Source organism: Pongo pygmaeus, chromosome 15 (assembly GCF_028885625.2).
Source record: "Pongo pygmaeus isolate AG05252 chromosome 15, NHGRI_mPonPyg2-v2.0_pri, whole genome shotgun sequence".
NCBI lineage: Eukaryota > Metazoa > Chordata > Mammalia > Primates > Hominidae > Pongo > Pongo pygmaeus.
The window spans coordinates 54,078,254-54,088,097 of NC_072388.2; the positions used below are offsets into that span (position 1 = coordinate 54,078,254).

Sequence of the window (9,844 nt, forward strand, 5' to 3'; positions counted from 1 at the left end):
GAGGGCCTAAAAAAAAATTTTCGACCCTTTGATTCGGTTATTGCATTTCAAAGAATCTATCCTAAGAAAATAACAGAGATGAGGAAAGATTCATGTTTGAAGGCACCAATCACAAAATCAGTCCTAATAGCAAGAAACTGGAAACTAGTGTTCAATGGGAGAAAGACTAAATGATAGTATATTGCCACAAAAGATATTAAAATATTTTTATCAGCAAAGATATGAGTATGCTTTTATTCTTTAATCATATAAGAGTATGATTTTCATAGGCAAATAAGATTTAAAAACCTGGTCCTTATCAGGATTTTTTAACCTTATGTTAGAATATTTAGGATATGACAAAGCATAGTATAAATATATCCCACTGTCAGGAATAAAGGTTAAAAACCATTTACAGAAATTAGAAACAGGCCAGGTGTGGTGGCTCACAACTGTAATCTCAACATTTTAGGAGTCTGAGGCAAGAAGATTATTTGAATCAAGGAGTTCAAGACCATCCTGGCAACATAGTAAGACTCCACCTCTACAAAAAAAATATATACATATATTAAAAAATAGCTGGACATGGTGGTGCATGGCTATAGTCCTAACTTCTCTGGAGGCTCAGGTAGGAGGATCCTTTGAGCCCATGAATTAGAGGCTGCAGTGAGCTATGATCCTACACTATACTTTGGCCTGGATGGCAGAGTGAGAACCTGTCTCTCAAAACATAAAACAGAAACAAAGTGTTGTTTAGTTTCCTCATTTGTAAAATGGGAATAATGCTTACATACTCCTTGGTAAAGGGATTAAATAAATGTGAAAGCAGTGGGTACAGATGCTTAGCACACACATATGCCAGCTTTCCGTTTCTTCACTGCAACGAGTGATTCTGCACTTAATCTTACCATGCATTAAACTCAACTATACAATCAGACCATGAAAAGAGGCTGAGGGATTATGAAACCAGGATAAGGCAGTCCTAACTACACTCGCTTCTTCTGCACACAGAGAAAATGTATACTACAGTTCCTTCATTCAGCTTACTCTAAACTGGGACAGCCTTTAGAAACAAAAATAGAAAAATTCGTTTTTGTTTGTAAAATAGTAAATAAACAGAAAAATAAAAGGGATAGTCATGTATAATCTTTTTTTTTTTTTCATGAAGTGACTGAATGATTCTAACTTTGGGTTTTAAAAAGATAAAAGTTTACAGCTGTAAAAGGAATAATATCATGTACCGGCATGAAAAGATGTTTAGGTATGTTAAATGACAAAAACAACAACAACAACGAACCAGCAAAATAGTACGTATTGTGTGATCCCACTTCGGCAGAGAATACGCATAGGATATTGAGGACTGTGCCTCATCTATATTACAGGCACCTTTATGTGGTGGGATTGTGAGAGAATTTTCCTATTTCTACAATGTTTGAGATAAACATTTCAAAATTTCAAATGTCATATTTACAACATTTAGCTCTCTTTAAAAACATGCATTTTAGATTTAAAATGTAAATTTAAAATTCAAAATACTCAAATTAAACTACATCTTGTTTGAAGATGTTTTTAAATAAAAATAAAAATGTTTTTAAAATTTGATGGGATGGAAATGGTCACTGAGAGTTATTCTTTACCAAGGAGGAGACCCATGGAACTGACCTTCTGGGAGCCTGGATTATATCATTTACTTGAGGTAGGTCAGCTCAAGAGGAGTTCACAAATATCTGTCCCAAACGGGCTCTGATTATTAAGTGTACTAAGTTTTCCATTTTAAGACATGACCACAAATTCATCTGAAAAATATTTTAAAGGATTAAACTAGGGCTGGAGACTTTCACTTGGCTCTGGCTGAAAGCAGTTCAATTTTACTAAAAAGACACTCATTGAAATCTCACAATGACACCTTAACCACAACCCTGATCCCTAAAGCACCCTGTTCCCTTCTAAAACAAAACACATGCTCTCTCTGAATCCTTACACAGCCCTCTGGGATGTGCCATCACTGCTCTGCCATGCACAAGTAAGCACTCAATTTCCATCATCACGTCAATTCAGTACCTTCCCTAGCAACAGGAGGTGGCAAATCTCAGGATTATTTTTATATAATCACGTTTTATTTTCCATGAAGTATGTCTTTTGGTGTTCAAAAGACACTTGAGATTATGAAAACTCTTTTGCATTATGACAGGCCTTGAAAATATCTAGAGGGGACAGAAATTGGGCATTCCAGGAATTTTCACACAGTGGCAGTGTGTACAGGTGGGGGGTGCTGCCTCTCCAGGGTTAATCCCAGCCCTTGATTCACTACAGCACACATGACCTTCCAAGATATAGCACAATCTGTATAACAAAATGGAATGTTTTTCTTTTCCGATACTGTTATACACACACATGCAGAGTATAAAAATATAGTTCAGATCTAAATGTGAACTTAAGAATTAGCATAACCCAGGAGTAAGTCAGCCACAACACCCCTGAGACTCAGTTTCCTCTGCTTTAAATACATTAATAACTCATGGGGTGAGGGTAGGGAAGAAATGAGATAGTAAATGCAAAAACCTTTTATAAGTTCTAAAAGGTATAATCATAAGAGTAGCCAGTGATACTGGCTGAAAACAAGTTATATTTTCTTAGCAGATCCACATTTTCTGGTGGAAATACCATAAACAAACTCCATGGGACAGGAATTGAGACCCTCTGAAGGACACAGTGAAACAGTCGTAAGGCTGATGAACTCTTGTCTACCTGTAGAGCTTTTGTTCAGTATACAGAATTGAATTCTCAAGACAATAGATTTTTATGGGCCACAGTGGCTGACAACCAAAAATATACTGGAGGGAGAACAGAAGTATCTAAAGGATATTTTTTGGATGTTGGTTGTGCCTTCCCCTTGAAATCTGCAGTAACATTTAAATTTCTTCCTCATCCTTTATCCCATTTCTCGATTTGTTTAGGGCATGCATTTCTGTTTCCTGGCAAAAGTATAATCATATATTCTAAAACTTGTCAGTGAAGGCAATGTGGCATCATTCCTGAAAACATAATTATAAAGTAGTATCTATATGTTCATACAATTTGTCTCTCTTTTTAATCCACATGTGAAAATCAATGGCTCCTAAACCAGCAGATACATTTCCCCAGGTACCCTTAGATTAATTTTCAGTCCCATTCCCCCACCTAACACGAACTGGTAACCAATTTCTTTCCTGTTGTGAGTGGAAAGATTACTTCGACCTATCAGGTATCTACTGGGTAGCAGTGCTATTTCTGGTGTCAGACAAATACATAATCCATACAGTTCTGTTCCTGTAATTTTAATATGTCCAGCAGTACAGATCCAAAGAAGACTGTGTTGGAGGTACTGCCTAATCTCATTCTTCTTCATCCCTTAAGGAAGCATACAGTTTAAAAGGCAGATGACAGGGAACATGCCTTCAGTTTACACTGAAGGCTGGGTCTCCCCTGGGGGTGGGGTGGCGGCAGGGGGCAGGGGAAGAAAACGCAGATGTGAAAGCAGAGGAGGTATTGTTCAGGACTGGGGGCAAGGTGGGAGATGAGGAAAGGATGATGTGGGTGAGGATACCAAAGTTGTAGGGGAGTCTTCCCATCGAACAACAACAACAAAATAATGAGTTTAGGTATTTCTCAACTAATCTGTCTGCCAAACTCATATTGTCCCCAAAAGTATTTAAAGACACATGGTTCCCTTCTTAAGAGTCAAAGGAACTAATTAATGTGAGATCAATTTATTTCTTTAATACTTAATTTTCCTTGAGCTGCTACACCACTAAAACCTAGATATTCAGCTAGTCTGTTAATGAAACCTGAAAAAAATACATTTACCTTTACAAGAACTTTGATATGCATTATCACATTCAAGATCCATGCAGGCACAGATGGTTTGGCTAATTTACTGAAAATCAGAGGTTAAACAAGGGTTTTAAAACTGTGCTGTAAGGTTCCAGATTTTATTAACAAGTGGTTTTCTATAGTTAGTGAGGGGCTTTTCATGAAGTTAAGGGGAAAGAGTCTAAAGGCAATCAGAGAATACAAAATTTTCAAAAATAATGAAGATAGAATATCTCACAATCAACCTGTGGCCCACACAGTTCAAGGCCTATTGACAGTCGGTAAAAATCCTTGAGAGCAGAGACCTGTCTCTCTCCTCTATATTGCCAGAAAATTTTGTGCACATAACAGTGCCCAATGAGAGCTCATTAAAAAATATTTGGCTATTAGAACAATGGTCCTGGGTCTCAAGAGATTCTTTCACCTTACTAGATACTGTGCACTATTCTGGAAAGAAAGAAAAACTAACAAACCATTCTTCTTAAAACACATAGTCTGGAAAAGAGAAAGATGGAGAGTTAGGTGAAGCTGACCTAAGCAGACCACTGTTGACAGTCCTGTTATCCCTGAACCCTAAAATTTCTTTTTTATTCTAAATTTTGAATGGTTATTTGCTTTATATTTTTCTGCTTGGTCAAGAAAAGAAATCCACTACAACATACCTCTCTTCTGAAAATCTAATGCTCACGTTTAGCCAAGAATTTTTGAGATTGTCTATCTTTTTTTTTTTTTTTTTTTTTTTTTTTTGAGATGGAGTCTAGCTCTGTCACCCAGGCTGAAGTACAGTGGTGTGATCTCAGTTCACTGCAGCCTCTGCCTCCCAGGTTCAAGCAATTCTCGTGACTCAGCTTCCCGAGTAGCTGGGATTACAGGCCTGCAACACAACACCCAGCTAATTTTTGTTTTTGCTTTTTTGAGACAGAGTCTCGCTCTCTCGCCAGGCTGGAGTGCAGTGGTGTGATCTCGGCTCACTGCAACCTCCGCCTCCCGGGTTCAGGTGAGTCTCCTGCCTCAGCCTCCTGAGTAGCTGAGACCACAGGCATGCGTACCACCACGCCCAGCTAATTTTTGTATTTTGAGTAGAGACGAGGTTTCACCATGTTGGCCAGGACGGTCTCGGTCTCTTGACCTCGTGATCTGCCCGCCTCGGCCTCCCAAAGTGCTGGGATTACAGGCGTGAGCCACTGCCCCCGGCCTCATTTTTGCATTTTTAGTAGAGATACGGTTTCACCATGTTGGCCAGGCTAATCTCGCTCTCCTGGCCTCAAGTGATCCGCCTGCCTCAGCCTCCCAAAGTGCTGGGATTACAGGCATGAGCCACTGCACCCAACCCCTATGTTGAGTTTTAAAAGTTGTATTGCTTTTGACATTCCTTCAACAACATGCCTAAGTTCTGCTACCTGCTGCTGCTGGGCTGGTGATCTGAAAGAACAAGACCAGAATTCATGCCTTCATGAAACTACATTCTGGATGTGGCTATCTTCCTCAAATAAATAATGTTACACATTGTGTGTGGTACCATGAAAGAAACAGGGTACTGTGATAGCAAATAATGAATGGCGGAAAAGATGGAGGTGGGAACCTATCTTAGTGAGGGAGGTCAGGAAAGGCCTCACTGAAGAAGTGGCCTTTAAGTTGAATGGTGAAAGACAAGGTATCAATCAGGAGGAAAAGTGTTCCAGGCAAAAGAAACGGCAAGGAAAACGACCCACTGGTGGAAGTTTCATGTGACTGAGGATTTGAGAGAAGGCCTATTTCTGTGGAGCAGTGAAAAAGAGGGAGAACAAGGATGAACTTATTTCAGTGCGTAATACATTCTAGGCATCCTGCTAACCACTTTAAATGCATGCTCTTATGTAATCACTACTAGAAACCTATGAAGTTAGATACCCTGCCATTTTCAAAATGAAATAAACATGAAGTTAAGAAACTTGCTCAGGGCAAGGCATGGTGGCTCACACCTGTAATCCCCGCACTCGGGGAGGCTGAGGCTGGCGGATGGCTTGAGCTCCGGAGTCCAAGACCGGCCTGGGCAACATGGCAAAACCCTGTCTCTACAAAAAATACAAAAAAACTAGTTAGGCGTGTTGATGTGCGCCTGTAGTCCCAGACACCAGGGAGGCTGAGACAGGAGAATCACTTGAGCCCAGGGAGGTCAAAGCTGCAGTGAGCTGTGATCTTGCCACTGCACTGCCTGGGGGACAGGGTGAGACCCTGTCCCCTCCCCCCTCAAAAAAACTTCTTCAAACTCACACAGCAGCCAGGCGTGGTGGCTCATATCTGTAATCCTAACACTTTGGGAGGCTGAGGCAGGAGGACTGCTCAGCCCACAGGTTCGAGATCAGCCTGGACAACACCCGGAGACCCTGTCTCTACAAAAAATTTAAAAATTAGCACGGTGTGGTGGTGCATGCCTGTAGTCCCACCTACTCAAAAGGTTAAGATGGGAGGACTGCTTGAGCCCAGGAGTCTGAGGCTGCAGCATGCCATGATTGTGCCAGTGCACTCCAGCCTGGGTGACAGAGCAAGATCCTGTCTCAAAATAAAATAAAATAAAATAAATCACACAGCAAGTGGTAGAGCTTGGACTCAATTCAAGGGAGCATGAGTCAAAAGCCCACATTTTAAACTCAACCTTAGAGTCTAAATTAGAGAGGCAAACAGTAGCCAAATCACATGAGGCTTCTTATGCCATAGTAAGGAGCTTGGATTTTATTTTCAATGCAATGGGAGCCAATGAAAGGTTTAAGCAAAACGGTGACATTATCTTGTTTACATTTCTATTGTGGCTGTGCTGTTGGGGACCAGAGGCAAGGTAAGGAAGAAGGTAAGGAAGAGCTGTCTGAGTAAAAGAAGGCAGATCACTAAGTAGTCAGGAGAGAAATGATGGTGGTCTGAACTAAAAGTCGGAAAGATTCAAGATATATTTTGACATCAAAGTGAATTACACTTGCTGATTTTTGGATGCAGAGAGTAAGAGAAAAAGAAAAGTCTAGGATAACTCCCAGGTTTCTGGCTTTAGTAACAAATGGATCATGATGAATAATACTGAAATGGTCTAGAAACTGAGTTTGGGAAAGAGGGATAGAGTCAGTTCAATCATTCCATAAATCTTTATTGAGCTTCTACTATGTGAGAATACAACAGTGTATAAAAGAGAAAAACTCTGGCCCTCATAGAGTTTATATCACTGGGGTGGGGGGCAGTCAGACAAATTAATATGTACAACCATCACATGGTGATAAGTGTTATGGAAAAGAAAAGATAATAAAGCTGGTTAAATAGGCAAGAGGTTAGCATTTTAATAGAAGGATCAGAAAGAGTCTAACGTATGAGCAGGCACCTAAAAAAAAAAAAACAAAGGAGGCAGCCCTGAAGATTTCTGAGAGAAAAAGAGTTCCTGGCTGTCTAAATGCCACTGCGAAGGTCCTGAGGAAGGAGTGTTCTTGGTATGTTTGAGGACAGACAAGGAGGCCACAGTGGTACAGCAGATTAGGTAAGGGAGAAAATAATAGGAGATTAAATCAGAGGAACAGATAATATAGAACTTTGGTTAAGGACTCCAGCTTTTACTTTGGGTAAAGCGAAAAACCACTGGAAGATGTGAACAGAAATGGAGAAGTAGCATAACTCTGGCTGCAATATGGAAATTGTATAAAAGGGGAGCAAGGACGGAAGCAGAGACATAAGAGGAAATAACTTCATGTCTCTGGTAGATTGGGCCAGGTGATGGTGAAAGGGTCAGATTTAAGATAAGTTTTGAAGAGTACATGGGATTTGTTGTAAGATAAGTTTTGAAGAGTAGATGGGATTTGTTGATGAGACTAAACAGAGTCGGGTTAAGAGAGGAGTCAAGGAGAATTGAAAGGTTTTTTAGCCTGAACCAAAGGAACAATGAGATTGACATTTACTGGGTTGGGATGAGCATGGGAAAACAGATTTATGATGGAAAATAAGGAGTTCAGTTTGCCATATTAAAATGAAGACATCTATTACAAATCTAAAAATATTGATGTTGAATAAGCAGCTGTTTTCTGGACTTTAGAGAAGTCTAGGTTGGAGATACAAGTCTGGCAGTCTTAAGCATATAGATGGTATTTAAATTATGTGAATAGACATAGTAAAACGTGTAGATAGACAAGAAGGTCCAGAACTAAATCCTCGATTAACTCCATCAGTTAGACATTTCCATCTCATACCCCGTATTCTTGTAACTGGTTTAATTTTTAAAGCTATCACTTACTACATAAGCAGTTTCTAAAGTCATCAAGAGCACCAATGAGACACAGCAACAAAACTAAAAAAGAGTTTGTCATTCAAATCTCCTCAAAAGAGAAAGAAAAGAACTCCATCCACGATCACAGAAATACTAAGAACTCAAAACATTCCCAAATATAGAGGATATAAAGTCTAGTGGTTAAGTGCGGGTACACAGGTCCAAGCTGTCTGAACTTTAATTCTTGTTCCTACGCTTAACTATTTGTGTGACCTGGGGCAAAGCACTTACTGTGCAGCTTCCTAATAAGTTGGGGATAAGTCATTGGGTTGTTGCGAAGGAATTAATACCTGAATTTTTGTGCTCAGAATGCTAGCTATCTTACTATCATTGACTATCATTGACACTAAATTGTTGAAACGTAAGTTGAGAGTGGGAGATCCTGCAGCTAATCACACTAATTTTGCAGTTTTCTTAACCAAGAACTTGTAGCACTCTGTTTAGATTTCGAAATGAAACCAAAACATTTTCCTAAAGGCAATTCTCTTAACTAAAAGCATGCAGCTCCCAATCTGAATTTTAAAACAAGGCCAAAACACGTTCCCAAATTCCTAAGAATCCAAAATAATCTTTAGAGGCAGGGAGGGGAAAGGGGCGTTAATAGCAAGCCCCAATTCACACATTAGAGTAAGCATGTCTGATAACAAAGTCCATCTGTGACAGACTACAGGGCCCAAATTCCTCTAAAACAGATATTTGATTCTCTTCTACTCTCTCCTCTAGAGAATGAGTATAAATATGCTTTCGGAAATAGAAAGCCAAGCTTTTGAATGGGAGTACATACAGCAAAGAGCTGGGACTCTAACTCAATGGCAGCAACGGGAAAACTTCTCCAGAGAGTCACCACTTATTCCTTTTTTTCCCCAGTGACCAAGAGCACCGTGGGGTCAAACTCCTCTTGGGTGGGTGATGGGGAAACGGCGACCTTCCCTCATCTGGCCCCTACGCTGTCCTCTGGTAGCAAAGCTCCGGTGCAGAGCAGCTAGCTACACTCCCTCTCTCTCGCTCCTCTCGCTGGTATTTGGTGCCCGGACGGGGAGCCCCAGGTTCCAGCCTTCGGCCGCCTGGCTGGAAAACACACAGCAGAAGAAACAATAGGGCCGTGGCGGCCGCCGTACCTCTCCCGGTCGCGGCCGTCGAAGTAGACGAAATCGCCGCTCTGAACGCATTTGGCGCAGGTCAGCCGCCGGCGGGTAGTGTTGCACAGCGGGCAGCGCTCCACAGCCACGTACAGCCCCTCCGCATCGTCCACGGAGTCCACCAGGTCCCGGGCGAGCGGCCGGGGCCCGCAGCCAGGAACCTCCGGCGCCCGGGCTCCCTTCCCACTGGGAGACGCCATGATGGCCTGAGAGGAGAGCCAGTCACGTGGGATTTTGTTTTCAACCGGGTGCATTCTGGGCCAGGAGGAGGGGCCTGGGGAAGGCGGGCTGGGATCCCCACGAGCCCCCGGACCCCTCTGCCGCCGTGTGTTCCTGTCCGGGGCACTGTTGTTTTTCCGGTCTGCTGAGGGGCAACAGGTCCCGAAGCAGGGGTAGAGTTATATTAGAGGGTCTAGTCTGCCAAACAAAATGTCATCATCTGCTGGCTCAGGCCAAGACTACGAGTTAAAGCCTCAAACTTGTACAGAAAATTGTAATACCATACCCTAAGGATTCTGGGAAAACGGAATGGGAGCGGAATAAGGGAATTTAACTTGCTGTGGATGCTTTAAAATCTGGCTAAAACTACAGCAAACAA

At 41.5% G+C, this 9,844-nt stretch overlaps 1 protein-coding gene across 1 annotated transcript in view; it reads right to left on the reverse strand.

The window, feature by feature from the left end:
• The window catches only part of ATG14 (autophagy related 14), a 46,163-nt gene extending 36,683 nt beyond the window's left edge, over positions 1-9,480 (reverse strand). The window contains exon 1 of the mRNA XM_054447680.2: positions 9,226-9,480. Within this exon, the coding sequence (XP_054303655.1) occupies positions 9,226-9,446 (221 nt within the window). The 5' untranslated portion in view covers positions 9,447-9,480. The remainder of the gene's footprint in view (positions 1-9,225) is intronic.
• Positions 9,481-9,844: the final 364 nt, after the last annotated feature.